Raw genomic sequence first — 21,003 nt, 5'->3', positions numbered from 1 at the left:
TCAAACAAATGAGTCTAAACTGAATGTACTCGCAAACAAACCCTCATTTGAGCAGAACAGATGTACAAATCTCTTTCCTCTCCTGTGGAATAAGAGTGATAGATTCATCCCTCGCTCGCCGGCTGTTTTATATTAATTGCGCCGTCCGTTGTCACTCATGCGTACACAGCGTATGTTTCTGGAAGCCTGCTACTCAGTCGCTTTCACTGCCTCTGTAAATTCCAGCAATTGAACGCAAATCAAAGGGTACAAATGATAAAACAAACTTCAGGACGTGTAACAGGCCTGACAGCTGTTCATGCGCAATCGAAGTTCAGACGAAAAACAGCTCTCGGCACGCGCTGTTGTCAAGGCTGTAGCGGCAGGCATGAATGAGTTTCAAAGACGGGAAAGTCCTGACTAGCTCGAAATTGGGACTGAGTCCCTTTTTGACCCAACATTGAAAATAACCCAGCATTTATTCTGTGTAGTTTCTCTATTCAAAAGCATTACTCATGATTTAAATAAATAGCAGTGTAATAATGTAGCAGTGTGATAATGTACGGTACATTCACACGGGGCGAAAGCGTTAACCCTTGACGAAAGGTTTGTCTGAAGCGTGGCCAACAGCCAATCACAGTGGCCGCAACACATGCTCCGGTCTTGCACAAAAGTAATTGGCTGACTCACACTAGGTTAGTAGACATTACAGTTAAATACATTTTAGACTATAAAATGTCCACAGCTCCAAAGGTTTCCATGAATCCAATTCGGCTTGATCTGTATCAAATAAAATTTTTCAAAAATGTGGTTTCGCCTCTAAAAACATCAGACGTCCTTGATCTGATCCACCCTCACTTTTGATCTCCCGCTTAACAATTCGCTGTTAACGTTCTCGGTTCTTCCGGATTGACGGTTGCAGCATGAATGTCCACCGCTATGTTTATCCAACGCCAAAACCACCAAAAGCATTGTAAATCACGACCGTGGTCTCTTTGAAAGTAATGCTTCATCTCTCATGGGCTTCGAGTGTACTACATACTACAGGTGTTAGTCAGGAAACATTCTTTGTGTTTTACCTTTGTATGTCCCTATGGTGATAACACACTTGCCTCAGTTTTCCCCCCTGCATGCGCAGTCCCTAATGAATATAAGAAATTGAATAAGGCGGCCCACACAACAAGGTGAATAAACACAGAAACACGCATTCACAAAGAAACAGCACACAAAAGATGGCTTTTATATAATGAGCACACGCGCCGTAAACAAAGGTGTACGATAATTGGAATGCCATCGTGTGCTTACAATTTATTTACGATCCCCGGTGAAACATCATTTTACTTAAGTTAAGCATAGCATTAGGAACTTATTATGCTTGGACTGGCGAAGATAGTTTAGCTAATGGAAAAATTATGCGTACTGATATCAAATGTACGTACATGGTATTGTTAGTCGTAATGTAGAATAGGTCATTCTGGTTCTTGTGTTATGTTATTAGTGTTGAATACTATTATACTGAAGCGTGTAAAGACATAAGGCTCATTCACACCAATAATAAAAACCATAAAGATTACTATAACGTTAACTATATTAGCGGTCACAATAGTGGACAGTAACATTGTGTGTATTTTAAGCTCGCTGTCTGCAGTTTCACATTTTAAATGTAAAAGCACTTTAAATTAGAATGGATTTTGATTGGCTGTTAATGTTTCATTGTACATTTCCTGAAAAATATTGCTCCGAATGTGATTCCCAGTGTGCTTTTCACATGTCTCCTATTTAAATGAGACACAAGCAACTACCGCATCCCACGTGAAAAGATTTTTAAAATATGTATTTAATATTTAATAATAAATCATCATGCTGGCCGGATTGGACACATTTGTGGGCCGTGTATACACCATACACTTAAACTACACTGTCTATTTTTATCAAATCAACATTTTTATGCCACTTTAACTGAAAAAATTAAGTTATCAATTTCAACTTGTTTTTATAAGTTATGTCAACTTAAACACGTCAAAATGCTGCCTTTTTTACATTGTATGTACACTATATACTCAGTTGTCAATTGTATGAATTTTATAAGAGTAGTATCGTCCCAAATGGGACACGGTAAACTAAATCTCCTCATAGCAAAGACCACGTATACACTTTCCAATTATAAGACAGTGATATGATTATGATTCTCTGTTATTAAAGGGCATCCGGTAATGGCTTACATAAAAAAGAGCAATTTGCAAATATCTTTACTGCTAAACAAAACAACGTTTATCCACACAGTGTTACCAGAGGTTAATTTGATCTATATTTCAAGATGGCTCTCTCATGGCACATTTAAAAGAAGTCATCCTTGGGTTTATGCATCGCTTGCCTTTGCATACATCAAACTGCTTAGCAATGTTTTAACAATAGGTTTTTGGTATGCCATAACCCTCAGCTAACAGCTCCAAATGTTATAATTCATCAAATAAATGCAACATTTATTTGTCCGGTAAAACATCAGATGGTGTGCGTACATTAGCTTGAGTTATGGTAATGTTGGCATATTACAGTATGATGGGAGCGATTGAGGGTTAAGTGCTTTGCCCGGGGGTAAATCTGCGGTGGTCAGAGGAAGGGCAGAGATGAAGTTTTCATGTGCCAAGTCGAAGTGCTTCAGAGGCTTGAACAAGATTTGGACGGCAGGCTGTTACTGTCACATAAATCTGGCGAAATATAGATTTGTTGTATCCGGTTGCGGTGCACGCAGACTGTAAAAGCAGTCGGCCCATCTGCGTTGGTTTATACGAGGTTTATCTGGATCTTCTTTCTGTGCGGCTCGTCACATTGACGGTAGATTCAGAAGTGTTGATGAAGGGGCAAAATAAACCGGCTTTCTCACAGACATCTCGCTTTGTCTTCCTTTGGTTTCCGCACTTCTTTTGCATCGAAGTGCAGGTGTTTAAATCATCTCAGGTGTTTGCAAAGTTATGTAATGTGAATGTTTTTAGTTTCCATTAAATAATACTTAAAGTCAGAGTAATCGATTAGCTCGGTCATCTGCATTTTCTGGATCAGATTCGGCTCGTATCGATAATGTAGTAAAGACGACATTAACTCCTGTTAGCATTGCATTGTCATTGAATCTTTCAAACATGGTAAGGAGTGTCACATTTCCGGCTGCTGTCAAAGGTATTCGGGTGATTCTCACGAAAACTTTGTTTTAAAAATGTCAAGCATGAATATGTAAAAATTGCTTAAATTTACTTTTTTTCCCACCAGACATTGAAAAACAAAGTCTGGAGTAAATGGGAACATTCATTTAAACACTTTTACTTATCATTTAACACTTTTTGTAACATAATTTAAAAAATTAGTCCTAAAAAATCTCATTACCGCAACAGTCAGAAAACATCAACACTGACATATTTTCAAAATGACATGACAAACCTGAAAGAACATAATTTGGAGATTCTGCACATGCATTTAAAATCAAAGTATTATGCTTCTATTAATTAAATTAACATTTAATAAGCATCTGTTGCGGTAATGATAATCAAAATGTCGTGTAAGCATTCTGACAAGACAATATTTCAAATTAACTGTAAAAAAATGATCTTACCTGGTAGCCATCTTGAAGTAACTGGTCCATGTGCTTGGTCACTCAAAATCAAACTTTATTAAAATTCTGTATGTGTGCTTAAACTGTTCTCAAAAAGTGTTGCGGAGGATGAGAACATCAGGCATGGACACATCATTTTCCTAATTTTTCTTCATTATTATTATTATACATGAATATTCAGTAAATATTTTTTCTGTCATCTAAAGTAGTTTAGAAAAACATCCATTTATTTTTGTGTTAATTTGATTAAATTACAACATAACGCATGTTCAAACACAGCCGGACACATTGCGGTAATGAGAATTTCAGCAGAAAATGAGATAAAATTGACAAATTATAAATTCTTATGTTGAAATCACACATTGTGCAAGGTAGAACACAGTATTGTGTTAATTCTGATGCTTTTTAATATTACTATAGTACACATTTTATAGCTAAAATCATTAGTGCCGTGGTGTTTCAATGGTTTCGTGAGAATCACCCATTCAGGCCAATCACCATGTACAGATTAGCTGGCCAATCGTGGACACAGCGCTTTTCAGATCGATGAGCTTTGTAACAAATCATAGCGTTTGAGGATGGCAGCTAAAAAATGTACGGTATGTGGAAAATAATTTCTGGAAGGCATTAAACTTTTGTGAAAATCATGAAAAATGCTGCTGCTGGCTGGAAACTTAAAAAAAAAAAAAACGTTGCCTTACTGCTGATTGGCTACAAGTGTGTTTTGGTAGTCTGCCCTTTAAAAAATCACGCACCCCGCTTTTGAACTTGCAAAATTTGTAAAATTAATTAAATTAATATGTAAAATATTTCTAAATGTTTTAAATTCTGGGAAAAGCACCACTACACATTTCAATAATATTTAGATAATATTTTAAGAATTTATTTCAGTATTTCAATAATCACAATATATTGTGCATCTCTACACTTTTAAAAATATATGTGCTGCATGATGCCATAAAAGGACCAATTTTGAATTTATTAATCAATAAATATCTGTTAGCACTCGCAGTACCTTTCTGTTTCACAAAAGCTTCTTTGTAGTGAAAAAAAAAAACGGTTCTTTTGAAGGTCAGAAAGAAATTATTTTTTTTTTGGTCCAAATGGTGAATGGCTTTAAAGTTTTTTGTGTAGTTACCACACAAAAGTTATCCCAGATTTGTTCCACCGTTGCTTTAGAAAGTCAATACAACTTCTACTCTGTCCTTGCCGTTCTAACAAACCGTGTTTGTTTTACTCAATCTTGTTTGCTTTCTGTCACCTATTTATAAACACCGCCTGGTAGGTCAGCCCCCCCGGTCACTTGTACAGATCGCACAAACACGAAAATACACAACCGTCCCTTCATTTCGCTATAGTGATGGCCTATCTGTCTGGACCCGGGGGACGGTGTGCACTCTTATCACGTCGGCTGAGGGAAAGACCCGCTGTGAGTGAATAATAGACCTGTCCAGGATTCTCTGAACAGTTGACACCTGCTAGGAAGGGGGCGGGGCTTTAACTACAGTACTTTCTGAGTGGTCCATTCAGACTGCTGTGGAACACAATAGGAAGCTGGTGTTAGGGTAGTTTAAAAGCATCTGCATTTGCGAAGTTATACATTTTATCGGTATGTGTGTTCCCTGTGAATCGAAACCACCGACTGAGCTGCAGGAATGGGGAAATGGTTTAGATGCCCTGTAAAATCTTTTAGTTTATGTATGTTAGCTTAAAGGCCATCTATATGCAAATGCACTGTTTGCAAAATAAACCTTTAGCAGTAATGTGCCTTGTACCATGATACCTGACTTGGAAATAACCAACAGTCATTGGCTCTTTGACAGGCCGTGCCTCCAATATAAAAATACTATATTATATACTACGGTATTTACTATAGTAAGCTGTAATAATACTGTAGTGTCTTCAACCTTACTACTTTATAGTATACTGTAGTGTACTATATTAATTTTAATGTAGTATGTACTACAGTTTACTGCAGTAAATACTATAGTATAATTTAGTGTACAAAAATTTGTAACTATATTATACTAATGTGGTATAAATAATATACTATATATAATATGATATACCAGAGGTCTTCAACCTTTTTTAGGCCAAGGACCTCTTGATGGATAGAAAGGAGGAGCAGGGTCCCCCAGTACATGTATCAAATAAAATTATGGATTTACATACTTTTTTACGTTACAAAGATATTCAAATTGTGATTTTTTTTTGTATATTTACTTAAATATACTTAAAAAACAAGGTTAGATTGTCTCTTTTTTCATTTTTTCATCTAGCCTACAACAGTGGCCATTTCTAAAGCAGGACACATTTCAAAAAGTTTTGCTTTTGCGTCTTCTTTCTCTGTTTGTGGAAAAAGACAGATGTTTAGGTAAGGGTCGAGGACAGAAGCATTCTGTCCGAGCACGCGCAACGGAGGCGGACTGCCCAGGCGCGCGCGAAACAGTACTATTATATATATACAGTTTACTGCTGTTTACTACAGTATACTATAGTGTACTGCACCACTTTATATTATACTATAATATATTTTCATGTGGGCTGATTTCTTGTTTTTGTTCTGTCAACACAGAAAAGAAAACTGCGAAACAATTCCACACAGGATCTTTAAATCCGTCAAACCTATAGATGTGGTCAAATAAAAAAGCCTTGGCATTTAAGGCTGTATGGATTTTCGAGGTCTCGACCGTTAATATTTTATGTGGTACGGGACTCCCAGGAGTGATTGATTGTTCACAGCAGCTAAAGTTCAAGCTCCTCAGGTTGGGCTAGAGAAATAGATCCACAGGCATTTACCTCGACGCCCCTGTCAGACTCAGCACCTTCCCGAACCGCTGCGGAGAGCACTACATCACCCAGTGAGAGTCAGCGGAAGTGGGGCTCCTCACCGGGACAAAATCAGCCTGAGGTAGAGACGTGGAGTTCACAGGCGATAAATCCTGTCGTGAGGGAGTCTGACTCGCAGCGAGGGTCCCACCGTAATGGCCTCCTTCCTGTTCGGATTAGATTAGTGCGAATCCGGGTGGCAGGGAGCGTCCTAGTTGCCGTGTAGCAGTTGTAAACTACTGTATGCTGTCCATGAACATTCAGCATGATATTGGCCTACTTTTTGTAGTTATATTTCTTTCCTCAAGCACTTTTTAATAACTACAGCCCTTTACGAACACAGGATAGGGACTATATTTAATTTTATATCATATTAGATTTCATAAGAAAAAACTTCCTTCAGCATACAGTGCGTAAATAAATCTTTTTTATTCATAGTCAATTTCAGTCACACATGTTAGTCACACATATAAAGTTAAGCATTGTTCGGCTCAAGTGGATGTGCATCCTCCGTAATGCATCCTTATATTTCACTTTCAGTTAAACTTGTGAAGTAAAACGCTTTGCATTACCCATAAACGCTGTAATGTATTTTTAAAGAAGTGCTTAATTTAAAACCGTCTAGCTTAAACCACTCAGAAAGCATGGTTGCGGTTGGGCGATGCATTTTTCAGCGCATGCATATTATTAATGAGGGCTTCACGCAGTATGCGCATTCGCAGTCTCCCTCTATTTCAATTGATGACATATTTATAGTGTCCAAACCATCAATACGTGCTCATTCATGTGCAAACCTGTATTGCCACAAATTTCCAACCGATTAAAAAGACAAGGTGACCTGCTAGCTACGCCCCCAGATGAATAAAAACGGCGAGTGCGGCCTATAGACATCAAAGTAATTGAAACAGATTGCATCCAGCGTTTGTAAATCTCTGCGATTTTTCACCCGATTTTGGGATCAATAAATAAGGACAGGGAGATCTTCCCACAGCGCTCCAGACGGGATGGGGATGCTGTCGTCAAAACGTCCCTCATTATGAGGCAGCGAGCGTGATAAATATCACACGGTGGGCCGTAAATTTGCACTTTACTGTTGTCTATTGACAGCGGCTCGGAGCGGGAGCGCTCGGGAGAAATGTGTCTGAGGAAACAAGCCTGAAGTGGCGCTTTAAAAGCGCTGAATCATGTTCTCGTAATGAGGCTGCATCTGTTCAACTTTGTAAAAATGAGTTCAGTACTGAAGAAAGCTGCTAGCCGAATGACATTGTTCTGCTAAGGAGGGTTTCACAGAATGTAAATGCGTGTAGTTCAGTGGCACTTGGATATTAAGATCGTGAATCAAACCGCTAGTTGCGACATCTATGTTGTCATCAGGCACTGGCTGTTAAAAAATAAAGTTAAAAGGAAAAGAGTCTGTGCCACTAAACGAATTGTGAAAATGATCCCTGCCAAAATCATACCAGGGTTGCTGGGTGGGGATGGTAAGGATACTCAGGATACTAAGCCAACACATCGATGCTTTACAAGCTTTTAAAATGTATTTTGTTTTTGTGTTTATTTCATTTTAGAGTTGGTGCGTAGCTGCCAGGAGCGAAGGTGTCAGTTCGACTGTGTTATCATGAGGAACGGCACGTCCTGTTTCTGCGGGGAAGGGTTCGAATTAGACGAAGATGGGAGGAGATGTCGAGGTGAGGTCATGACCATCTGTAGCTCCCCCCCTGTTGAACAATGTTATGATATTACATTTCGGTAACAGTTTGACTTGTTACATTACATTGTGGTGGCTTGTAAGTGTTAAATGTGAGAACAGCCCTACTGAAAAGGCCAGCTAAAACCAGCCTGAGATAGTTGGCTGGTTTTAACTGATCTCCCAGCCTGTTTTAGTTGATTAAACTAATGTTGTAGGCTAGTTTTAGAGTTGGGTTTGGGATACTTTTTAGCTGGAAGACCAGCTGACCCACCAGCTTAAACCAGTTTGACTAGGCTGGAAGCTTGACCATCTTAGCTAAGCTGATTGGCTGGTATAAGCTGGTTTACTGGTTTAATATAGAAGTAGCTGGTTTAAGGTGGTCAAGCTGGTCTTCCAGTGTGGTCAAGCTGGTTTTAACTGGTCACCCAGTCTGTTTTAGGTGGTTAAACTGATGTTGGTTAAACTGATGTTTGGCTTGGCCATCTTGGCTAAGCTGGTTGGCTAGTATTAGCTGGTTTAAGTAGCTGGTTTAAGCTGGTCAAGCTGGTCTTCCAATCTGGTCAAGCTTGTGGGTCAGCTGGTCTCCCAGCCTGTTTTAGTTTGTTAAACTGGTGTAGCAGGCTGGTTTTGGAAACTTTTAAGCTGAAAGACCAGCTGACCCACCTGCTTAAACCAGCTTGATTAGGCTGGAAGCTTGGCCATTTTAGCTAAGCTGATCAAACCTGGTTTAAGCGGGTCAAGCTGGTCTTCTAGTCTGATTAAGCTGGTTTTAACTGATCTCCCAGCAGCCTTTTTTAGTTGGTTAAACTGGTGTTGAAGGCTGGCTTTAGAGGGGTTTTAGACACCTTTTAGTTGGAAGACCAGCTGACCCAACAGCTTAAACCAGCTTGACTAAGCTGGAAGCTTGGCCATCTTGGCTAAACTGGTTGGCTGGTATTAGCTGGTTTAATATAGAAGTAGCTGGTTTAAGCTGGTCAAGCTGGTCTTCCAGTCTGATTAAGCTGGTTTTAACTGATCTACCAGCCTGTTTTAGTTGGTTAAATTGGTTTTGCAGGCTGGGGTTAGAGAAGGGTTTTAAACACTTTTTACTTGGAAGACCAGCTGACCCACCAGCTTAAACCAGCTTGACTAGGCTGGAAGCTTGGCCATCTTAGCTAAGCTGGTTGGCTGGTATTAGCTGGTTTAATATAGAAGTAGATGGTTTAAGCTGGTCAACCTGGCCTTCCAGTCTGGTCAAGCTGGTGGGTCTGCTGGTCTCCCAACCTGTTTTAGTTGGTTAAACTGGTGTAGCAGGCTGGTTTTAGAGGGGTTTGGACACTTTTTAGCTGGAAGACCAGCTGACCCACCAGCTTAAACCAGCTTGAATAGGCTGGAAGCTTGGCCATCTTAGCTAAGATGGTTTGCTGGTATTAGCTGGTTTAAGTAGCTGGTTAAAGTGGCTGGTTTAAGGTGGTCAAGCTAGTCTTCCAATTTGGTCAAGCTGGTGGGTCAGCTGGTCTCCCAGCCTGTTTTGGTTGGTTAAACTGGTGTAGCAGAGTGGTTTTGGAAACTTTTTAGCTGAAAGACCAGCTGACCCACCTGCTTAAACCAGCTTGACTAGGCTGGAAGCTTGGCCATCTTAGCTAAGCTGATTGGCTGGTAAAAGTTGGTTTAAGTAGCTGGTTTAAGCTGGTTAAGATGGTCTTCAAGTCTGGTCAAGCTGGGGGGTCAGCTGGTCTCCCAGTCTGTTTTAGTTGGTTAAACTGGTGTTGCAGGCTGGTTTTAGACACTTTTTAGTTGGAAGACCAGCTGACCCAACAGCTTAAACCAGCTTGTCTAGGCTGGAAGCTTGGCCATCTTAGCCAAGCTGATTGGCTGGTATTAGCTGGTTTAAGTGGCTGGTTTAAGGTGGTGGGTCAGCTGGTCTCCCGGCCTGTTTCATTTTGTTAAACTGGTGTAGCAGGCTGGTTTTGGAAACTTTTAAGCTGGAAGACCAGCTGACCCACCAGCCTTAACCAGCTTGAATAGGCTGGAAACTTGGCCATGTTAGCTAAGCTGATAGGCTGGTATTAGCTGGTTTAATATAGAAGTAGATGGTTTAAGCTGGTCAAGCTGTCCTTCCAGTCTGGTCAAGCTGGTGGGTCAGCTAGTCTCCCAGCCTGTTTTAGTTGGTTAAGCTAGTGTTGCAGGCTGGTTTTAGACTGGTTTTAGACCCTTTTTAGTTGGAAGACCAGCTGACCCAACAGCTTAAACCAGCTTGACTAAGCTGGAAGCTTGGCCATCTTGGCTAAGCTGGTTGGCTGGTATAAGCTGGTTTAAATAGCTGGTTTAAGCTGGTCAAGCTGGTCTTCCAGTCTGGTCAAGCAAAGTGGGCAATACTCCTGTAAATTCCTGCTACACAGTTCAAACCAGGCTGGGAGACCAGCTAAAACCAGCCAACCAGCTAAGGCAGGTTTTAGCTGGTCTTTCAGTAGTAAGGTTTTATGTTTCAAACAAAGATGACGATAGAGGGGCAAAAGTTACGACTGCAACTTTAAAATTTTTGCTGGCCCATATTTAGGGTCGATCATATGCCAATATCTAAGCTACCTAACTGTGAGATTCAGATTCATGTCAGCTTTAATCGATTAATTACTTGAATTACGCTGTTGACTGAAACTGCAATTTACCAACGTGCTCCCTCTCCACACTTACGACTCTGATTTCCATATTCATACATTTTGATAGGATGTTACAGAACGGCCACATTAGGAGCTGAGTTTATATATTTAGGTCATGTTTGGGCACGTTTAGTGTTTAATAAATAGCCCCGCTGTTGCCTGCAGATCATGATGAATGCAGGGATTATGGGACGTGCAGTCAGATCTGTATGAACACACAGGGATCGTACAGATGCGCTTGCACAGATGGCTTTAGCCTGCAGGCCAACAGACGATCGTGCAAAGCCAAAACAGGTAAGTTCATTTATCATCCACGTTATTTCTGGTCCGAAAAATGTAATTTACTTTCATTTCAGCTGCGTTTTAAAAGCAGAAAGATAAAGAAATTCACTCGCGCATAAATCAAAAACTTTGTTCGCAAACTTGCTTGAGCTACTAAGTGCAACCACGGCAATTTGATAGATGCGTAAAATACATTTAAGTCAATCCAGTGCAGTATTAGTAATAGTAATACTTTGCTTAGTAGGTCTGACAAATAACTTCACACTCAACATTTAAATTATGGCCGTCCTAACGTCTGAAGACAGCCACAATGCCTTCTGGGATTTTTATTTGTGTAGCAGGGTCTCTGTATAATGACAAACTTGGCCGATATAATAGCGCTGATGACTCTGTCGCTCGCCTCGTACGAGTGTCACTTACACTTAAAGTCATCAATATGCAAATGGCCACCGGTGAGCCGGGCTACATCAGAGTCGTGGGAAAGATAAACAAGGAGGTTTTAATGGAAAGTCAATCACGGCTCATCCAGACCTGCCTTCGACTGTCTATCAAATTTAGAGATGATTACACGCTCGCAGTTAATTGCTCTTCATGGTCTCAGTTCATTAGTGTGAAAGGGAAGAGAAAACACAAGGCAGTCGTGAAGTTTACACTTTCACAATTCCTGTCACGCCAATTAGATTGTTTTAATAAGCAAATGCCAGATAATGAACCTGTGTTTTAAAGTGTTGTAGAGGTGTTGAAAATATATATGTAAATATTGCTGGTTAAGTGTTAGAAAGGTGAGAAACTTACTGATGTTTATTTAAGATATGGAAATTATCCTGTTTAATATTTATATGGGGTGTTTCCTCAGGCATTTTTTGTCCACGATGATTTTTTGTTTGATAGATTTAATCTTTTTCTTTGCTTTTTGTTATATGAAGGTCACAGTAAAATAGTGTTGGATACATTTGTAATCAAACATTTCTATAATTTTTCTGTGACGAATGTATATTCATCGTTGGACTTGGTTAGCAGACAAAAAATGAACTTGTAAAATTATGAAGTCTGTCTCTCTATGTCTGTCTATTTGTCTTTCTGTCTATTTCTGTCTGTCTATGGCTTTCTGTCAGTCTGACTATGTCGGTCTGTCTCTGTCTGTCTGTCTCTGTCTGTCTATGTCTGTCTTTTTGTTTGTGTATTTCTGTCTGTCTTTGGCTTTCTGTCTGTCTGTCTGTCTGTCTGTCTATGTCAGTCTGACTATGTCTGTCTGGCTTTCTGTCTGTCTATGTCTTTCTCTTTGTCTGTCTGTCTATTTCTGTCTGTCTATGTCTGTCTGTCTGTCTATGTCTGTCTGTCTCTCTGTCTATGTCTGTCTGTCTGTCTGTCTGTCTGTCTCTCTCTCTCTCTCTCTCTGTCTGTCTGTCTGTCTGTCTGTCTGTCTGTCTGTCTGTTTCTGTCTTTCTTTCTTTCTCTTTCTTTCTGTCTATGTCTGTCTGTCTATAACTGTATGTCTGTCTGTCTGTTAGTTTGACTATCTGTCTATATATGTATGTCTGTCTGTTAGTTTGACTGTCTTTCTATCTATGTCTGTTCGTCTATCAGTGTCTGTCTGTCTGTCTATCTGTGTCTGTTTGTCTATCTATGTCTGTCTTTCTGTCTGTCTCTGTTTGGCTTTCTGTTTGTCTGTCTGTCTATTTCTGTCTGTCTCTGGCTTTCTGTTTGTCTGTCTGTCTGTCTGTCTGTCTATGTCTGTCTTTTTGCCTGTCTGTCTGTCTTTCTGTCTGTCTATTTCTGTCTGTCTATGGCTTTCTGTCTGTCCGTCTGTCTCTGTCTGTCTGTCTGTCTGTCTGTCTGTCTGTCTGTCTATGTCTGTCTTTTTGTCTGTCTGTCTGTCTGTCTGTCTGTCTATTTCTGTCTGTCTATGGCTTTCTGTCTGTCTATTTCTGTCTGTCTATTGCTTTCTGTCTGTCTATGTCAGTCTGACTATGTATGTCTGTCTCTGTCTGTCTATGTCTGTCTGGCTTTCTGTCTGTCTGTTTGTCTGTCTGTCTATATCTGTCTGTCTGTCTGTCTGTCTGTCTATGTCTGTCTGTTTCTGTCTGTCTGTCTGTCTGTCTCTCTGTCTATGTCATGTATATGTCATGTCTATGTCTATTTCTGTCTGTGTCTGTCTGTCTGTCTCTCTGTCTGTTTCTGTCTTTCTGTCTGTCTGTCATTCTGTCTATGTCTGTCTGTCTGTCTATGATTGTATGTCTGTCTGTCTGTCTGTTAGTTTGACTGTCTATATCTATCTATCTATCTGTCTGTCTGTCTTTCTGTCCATCTCTTTCTGTTTGTCTACATATGTCTGTCTGTCTATGTCTATGTCCATCAATCTATATCTAGTGTAATCTATCTATTTTTATCTCTGCCTGTCTTTGTTTCTTATTTTCTAAATCTGTTATGCATCTATCCATCTATCCATCTATCCATCTATCTATCTATCTATCTATCTATCTATCTATCTATCTATCTATCTATCTATCTATCTATCTATCTATCTATCTATCTATCTGTCTGTCTATCTATCTATCTATCTATCTATCTATCTATCTATCTATCTATCTAGTATTTGTATAATATTTTTTTCAGATATTAGGAATAATTCATGTCTTTTTGCTCCATTTTACAGATCCCGGTGATAGACCTCCTGTTCTCATAACAGCAAATATGAATTCTATATCAATTATTTACCTCAACGGTTCAACTATGCCAAATCTCAAGTCCATGGAGACGAATGGGACTCAAATCTTGGACTTTATTTATAGAGAGGAATCTCTTTGTTGGCTCTCGACAGCTGAGCATACAGGGCAGCTGTGGTGCGCTCGCGTATCCAAACTTAAAGGATTTTCAGAAAAACATCAAATAAGGATAGGTCAGAACTTACAAAGTGAGTACACGCATCTCTTCTCAGGGCACAAATTAAAAGACATTTGATGTTTTATTCAGGACGAGTGCGAACTAATGTCCTTTGAAGTTTTTATGAACCTGAATGTTTAGCGTCGAGCGTCCGCGTAAATATTCTCATTAGTCTTTCTTAATTTTCTCCAGTATGGCACATTTTCACCTTTTAAACTCCTGAAGTGTGTAATTATCCGCTAATGAAGTGTTTTAATGTCAGAAGGGTAAGCGTGTCGAGTGTGCATGTTAAGTCATCGAATGTCAGTCGTTCAGTCTTTGAAGCACGCATGAATTTTTAATTGCATCTAACTGCCGGATGTACCGATGCCCATCTAGATAAGCTCTGGAGGTGCCCCATGTTGTGTCTAAAACTAATTTGATCTTTTCCCCAAAAAATGCAGATGTGGAAAACATGGCTGTCGACTGGTTGACGGGAAACTTCTACTTTGTAGACCGAGTCAATGATCGAATATTTGTTTGTAGCGAACAGGGAGATGCGTGTGTTACGATTATTGACCTCGACATACAGAACCCAAAAGGCCTGGCGCTGGATCCTATAATGGGGTAAGCTCACTTGGAAATCATCAAAACTTTAATTTAGTTTCATTTGGGTGACATGACCGTACATACTACACTATGCAAAAACAATTTTGTAAATTAAAATACTAAATTAATGAAATAAAGAATTAACCATTGTAGATACTTTGGCTGTACTGTCCACCCCTACATTCTTACGCAACTCAAGTCAAAAAAGACTGGAGGAGATTTTTTTATTTATGCATTCGGTGGACACTTTTATCAAAAGCGTTCATTTAATCTATACATTGTATAAGTATGGTTTTTACCTGCGAATCAAACCCACATTTGCTTTGCTAATGCAGTGCCCTACCAAGTGAACTACAGCAGCAAATGCAACAAAGGGTGCAATCGCAGCTACACATTGACCCTTTGATAGACTTTTCCAAACAAATCCTTTATCATTCATTGACTTATGTAAAGATATTCAGCACGTTGTATCTTCAAACGTTCCCGTTTAAAGACATCTCGGATAAGTTAGAAGCCCGATTAAATTCTTTTAGTAGCGAATAAATTGCCCTTATCTGATGCACAGTCATCCACGTTCCTGCACGGCGAGAAACGCCAGCAGTGGCTCTCTGGTCTCTGGGTAAACACTGATTTGTATGCAGCGCTGAGTTTTGTGTGCTGTTGAGGGCAGTTTGGCTCTGTCAAATGACAAGGACTGTTTTGGTGCCAAAACCGAGCTCGAAATGAGAACTCCTAGTGCTGTCATGTAAAGAGGAGTGCGCATGAACTCCCCCGCTCTTTTATTTCGCTGTCATTATGAGTTAGTATAAAGTAATATCATACTGCGGCCCATTCATTCAACTCTTAAACATGGTGGCTTGATTTAATTGCACCGTTGTTACTGCAAGCTTTCAGCTTGGCCACAACACCATTTTGCAGAGCAGTAATGGATTTGAGTGGATGGATTATATATTAAACCGCCGTCAGAATAGTTTTTTGCTTCAGGCAGATTCTGCGAGTTGCATCGGGAGACCGCTTGTAAACGTTGCATTTTTTAAAAAGCACAGTTTGAGTTTCAAACTAATTAGATTTCGTGTCTCCGCTGCTCCCAGAAAACTATTTTTCACAGACTATGGGACGGTAGCCAAAGTGGAGCGCTGCAACATGGACGGCACCAACCGAACTAGGATAGTGGAGTATAAAACCGAACAGCCGACCGCTGTGACGTTGGACTTGGTCAAGAAACTCGTCTACTGGGCGGATGCTTATCTGGATTATATCGAAGTCGTGGATTACAACGGCAAGAACAGGCACACGATCATTCAAGGCGACTCGGTAAGAAATGTTTTTGGTGTTTACTTTATTTATTTACTTTATTTTAAAAAACTTTAGTTTTAGTTATTTTGTTAATTGCTTTTGGTGATTACTTTAGTATTGGTTGAATACACCAACTGTTTTCCAGGAATGTATTTTGTGAAGTATGCTGCTTGGTTTCTCCTTATAAGATTTGGTGTGGTAAACCAGTCAGACCAGCACTTTGTAGAAAAATTTTGGAAAATTTCTGAATTGGAACATTGAGGAATTAAAAAAAAATATATTTGTACATTTTGGGTAATTTATACAAACTGTATCAAATACAAACATTAAATTCCTTGAGATCTGACTCATCTTTATCGGTGTGCCACAAATCCTCTATATTCCCTAGAAATTTCCATGGAATGTTTCCAATATTCCAAGATTTTTGCAACTGTAATATACAAGAAATTATTTGTACATTTTTGTGGTAATTTATACAAACTGTATAACATGCAAACATTAACTTTCTCAAAATCTGTCTGATCTTCATCTGTGTGCCACAAATCCCCTATTCCCATGTAATTTCCATGAAATGTTTCCTATATTTCCAGATGTTTATAACTAATATACAGGAAAGTATTTGTACATTTTGAGTACTTTATACAAACTGTATCATATACAAACATCAACTTCTTTGAGATTTGACTAGTCTGCCTCTGTTGGCCACAAATCCCCTGTATTCCTGTGTAATTTCCATGGAATGTTTCCAATATTCCTAGATTTTTGTAACTCTAATATACAGGAAATTATTTGTACATTTTGGGTACTTTATACAAACTATATCACATACAAACGTGAACTTCCTTGAGATTTGACTCATCTTCATTGGTGTGCCACAAATCACATATATTTCCTAGAAATTTCCATGGAATGTTTCCAATATTCCCAGATTTTTGCAACTCTAATATACAGGAAATTATTTGTAAATTTTGGGTTCTTTATACAAACTATATCACATACAAACGTGAACTTTCTTAAAATCTGACTCATCTTCATCTGTGTGCCACAACACACAAATTCCCTACATTCCCGTGTAATTTCCATGGAATGTTTCCAATATTCCCAGATTTTTGCAACTCTAATGTACAGGAAAGTATTTGTTCTATTTTGGGCAATTTATACAAACTGTATCACATACAAACATTAACTTCCTCGAGATTTGACTAATCTTCATTGGTGTGCCACAAATCACATATATTCCCTAGAAATTTCCATGGAAAGTTTCCAATATTCCCAGATTTTTGCAACTCTAATATACAAGAAAGTATTTGTACATTTTTGTGTAATTTATACAAACTGTATCACATACAAACATTAACTTCCGCGAGATTCGACTCATCTTCATCTGTGTGCCACAAATCCCCTATAGTTCCAAATAATTTCCATGGAATGTTTCCAATATTCCCAGATTTTTGCAACTGTAATATACAAGAAATTATTTGTACATTTTTGTGTAATTTATACAAACTATATCACATACAAACATCAACTTCCCAGAAACTTGACTAATCTTCATCTGTGTGCCACAGATACGCTATATTCCCATGTAATTTCCATGAAATGTTTCCAATATTCCCAGATTTTTGTAACTCTAATATACAAGAAAGTATTTGTTCTATTTTGGGCAATTTATACAAACTGTATCACATACAAACATTAACTTCCTTGAGATTTGACTCATCTTCATTGGTGTGCCACAAATCACATATATTCCCTAGAAATTTCCATGGAAAGTTTCCAATATTCCAAGATTTTTGCAACTGTAATATACAAGTAAGGATTTGTAAATTTTTGTGTAATTTATTCAAACTGTATCACATACAAACATTAACCTTCAAGATCTGACTCATCTTCATTGTTATGCCACAAATCCCCTATATTCCCATTTAATTTCCATGGAATGTTTTCAGTATTCCCAGATTTTTGTAACTCTAATTTACAGAAAAGTATTTGTACATTTTGGGTAATTTATACAAACTGTATCAAATACAAACATTAACTTCCTCGAGATCTGACTCATCTTCATTTGTGTGCCACAAATCCCCTATATTCCCGAGAATTTCAATTGAATGTTTCCAATATTTCCAGATTTTTTTAACTCTAATATACAGGAAACTATTTGTACATTTTTGTGTCATTTATACCAACTGTATCACATGCAAACATTAACTTTCTCAAAATCTGTCTTATCTTCATCGGTGTGCCACAAATCCCCTATATTCCCATGTAATTTCCATAGAATGTTTCCAATATTCCCAGGTTTTTGTAACTCTAATATAAAGGAAACTTTTTTGTAAATTTTGGGTAATTTATACAAACTGTATCACATACAAACATTAACTTTCTCAAAATCTGTTTTATATTCATCTGTTTGCCACAAATCCCCTATATTCCCATGTTATTTCCATAGAATGTTTCCAATATTCCCAGGTTTTTGTAACTCTAATATAAAGGAAACTTTTTTGTAAATTTTGGGTAATTTATACAAACTGTATCACATACAAACATTAACTTTCTCAAAATCTATTTTATATTCATCTGTTTGCCACAAAACCCCTATTTTCCTGTGTAATTTCAATGGAACGTTTCAAATTTTTCCAGATTTTTGTAACTCTTATATAGAAGAAAGGATTTGAAACTTTTTGTGTAATTTATACAAACTGTATCACATACAAGCATTAACTTTCTCAAAATCTGTTTAATTTTAAACTGTATGCCACAAAACCCCAATATTCCCATGTAATTTCCATATAATGTTTTCAATATTCCCAAATTTTGTAACTCTAATATACAGAAAAGTATTTGTACACTTTGGATACTTTATTCAAACTGTATCGCATACAAACATCAACTTCCTTGAGATTTGACTCATCTTCATCTGTTTTCCACAAACCCCCTATAGTTCCATATAATTTCCATGGAATGTTTCCAATATTCCCAGATTTTTGTAACTCTAATATACAGGAAATTATTTGTACATTTTGGGTACTTTATACAAACTGTATCACATAAAAACATTAACTTCCTTGAGATCTGTTTTATATTCATTGGTGTGCCACAAATCCCCTAAATTCCCGTGTAATTTCCATGGAATGTTATCAATATTCCCAGGATTTGTAACTCTAATATACAAGAAAATATTTGTACATTTTGGGTACTTTATACAAACTTTATTACATACAAACATTAACTTTCTCAAAATCTGTTTAATTTTCATCTGTGTGCTACAAAGCCCCTATATTCCCGTGTAATTTCCATGAAATGTTTCCAATATTCCCTGATTTTTGCAACTCTAATATACAGGAAATTATTTGTAAATTTTGGGTTCTTTATACAAACTATATCACATACAAACGTGAACTTCCTTGAGATTTGACTCATCTTTATTGGTGTGCCACAAATCACATATATTTCCTAGAAATTTCCATGGAATGTTTCCAATATTCCCAGATTTTTGCAACTGTAATATACAAGAAATTATTTGTTCATTTTTGTGTAATTTATACAAACTATATCACATACAAACATCAACTTCCCAGAAACTTGACTAATCTTCATCTGTGTGCCACAGATACGCAATATTCCCATGTAATTTCCATGAAATGTTTCCAATATTCCCAGATTTTTGTAACTCTAATATACAAGAAAGTATTGGTTCTATTTTGGGCAATTTATACAAACTGTATCACATACAAACATTACCTTCCTTGAGATTTGACTCATCTTCATTGGTGTGCCACAAATCACATATATTCCCTAGAAATTTCCATGGAAAGTTTCCAATATTCCAAGATTTTTGCAACTGTAATATACAAGTAAGGATTTGTAAATTTTTGTGTAATTTATTCAAACTGTATCACATACAAACATTAACCTTCAAGATCTGACTCATCTTCATTGTTATGCCACAAATCCCCTATATTCCCATTTAATTTCCATGGAATGTTTTCAGTATTCCCAGATTTTTGTAACTCTAATTTACAGAAAAGTATTTGTACATTTTGGGTAATTTATACAAACTGTATCAAATACAAACATTAACTTCCTCGAGATCTAACTCATCTTCATTTGTGTGCCACAAATCCCCTATATTCCCGAGAATTTCAATTGAATGTTTCCAATATTTCCAGATTTTTTTAACTCTAATATACAGGAAACTATTTGTACATTTTTGTGTCATTTATACCAACTGTATCACATACAAACATTAACTTTCTCAAAATCTGTTTTATATTCATCTGTTTGCCACAAAACCCCTATTTTCCTGTGTAATTTCAATGGAACGTTTCAGATTTTTCCAGATTTTTGTAACTCTTATATAGAAGAAAGGATTTGAAACTTTTTGTGTAATTTATACAAACTGTATCACATACAAGCATTAACTTTCTCAAAATCTGTTTAATTTTAACAGTGCCGGTCCTAGATGCTGGGGGGCCCTAAGCAAAGCTTTGTGAGGGGCCCTCTGTCAGTGCATTCAGACCCTTATAGCATAGCACACATACATCTCGGAGACGTCTATTTGATGTCTGCGTTTACATCTGCAAGATGTCTTATTTAAATTGTTTTCTCATCTGCAATACGTCTGTGAGACGTCTCCTAAAAGATGTCATATAGACATATTGAAGATGTCTGCAAGACGTTTTTGATTTAGAATGTATGTAAAGCAGCTCTTTTCCTTTATAAGATGTTTTTACACACCAGATGTATTCCAGATCTCCAGATCTTTACCAGACATCTCACAGACGTACCTGTGCTATCTGGGTAAAACCCAGTCAATGTTGCTGTTAGTTAGTTGTTAACTAACCACATAGTGTATTATCTTATAGCTGTATAATATTCCCATATGCACATTACTTTGAAACCCTGACTGATAAACTTGCTGATTATAACATGAAACATGTATTTGCTGATAAGTTGTTTTGATTTAAAATGTGTTGTGAGAAGCACTACAAAATTTACCTGATCTAAATGAATGTAATGAATCAAATTAAATTACATATAAATACATACTGTTAATACACAGGGGTTAAATTGGGATTTGTTATGTGGGGGGGGGGCTCTGTGGGGAGGGGTACTTCGAGGGGTAACATGTTTAATACTGATGACAGCAAAGCCACTGGTGTGTTTCAATGACATTCTGGACCTCTGATAGGATTTGATAAGTTTCAGCTTTA

General features: G+C 37.8%; 1 protein-coding gene across 5 annotated transcripts in view; it reads left to right on the top strand.

Annotated features, from left to right (window-relative positions):
• The window catches only part of lrp1ba (low density lipoprotein receptor-related protein 1Ba), a 304,606-nt gene that overhangs the window by 57,757 nt on the left and 225,846 nt on the right, over positions 1 to 21,003 (top strand). For all 5 annotated transcript variants that reach the window (XM_065244654.2, XM_065244653.2, XM_073813477.1 and 2 more), the window contains 5 exons: positions 7,981 to 8,100; positions 10,907 to 11,035; positions 13,680 to 13,937; positions 14,350 to 14,512; positions 15,586 to 15,808. In XM_065244654.2, coding sequence (XP_065100726.1) covers positions 7,981 to 8,100; positions 10,907 to 11,035; positions 13,680 to 13,937; positions 14,350 to 14,512; positions 15,586 to 15,808 — 893 coding nt within the window. The remainder of the gene's footprint in view (positions 1 to 7,980; positions 8,101 to 10,906; positions 11,036 to 13,679; positions 13,938 to 14,349; positions 14,513 to 15,585; positions 15,809 to 21,003) is intronic.

This window comes from Paramisgurnus dabryanus, chromosome 24 (assembly GCF_030506205.2).
Source record: "Paramisgurnus dabryanus chromosome 24, PD_genome_1.1, whole genome shotgun sequence".
NCBI classification, from domain to species: domain Eukaryota; kingdom Metazoa; phylum Chordata; class Actinopteri; order Cypriniformes; family Cobitidae; genus Paramisgurnus; species Paramisgurnus dabryanus.
Note: the sequence above shows the minus strand (reverse complement) of the source record. Positions and strands in the feature narration are given on the sequence as shown.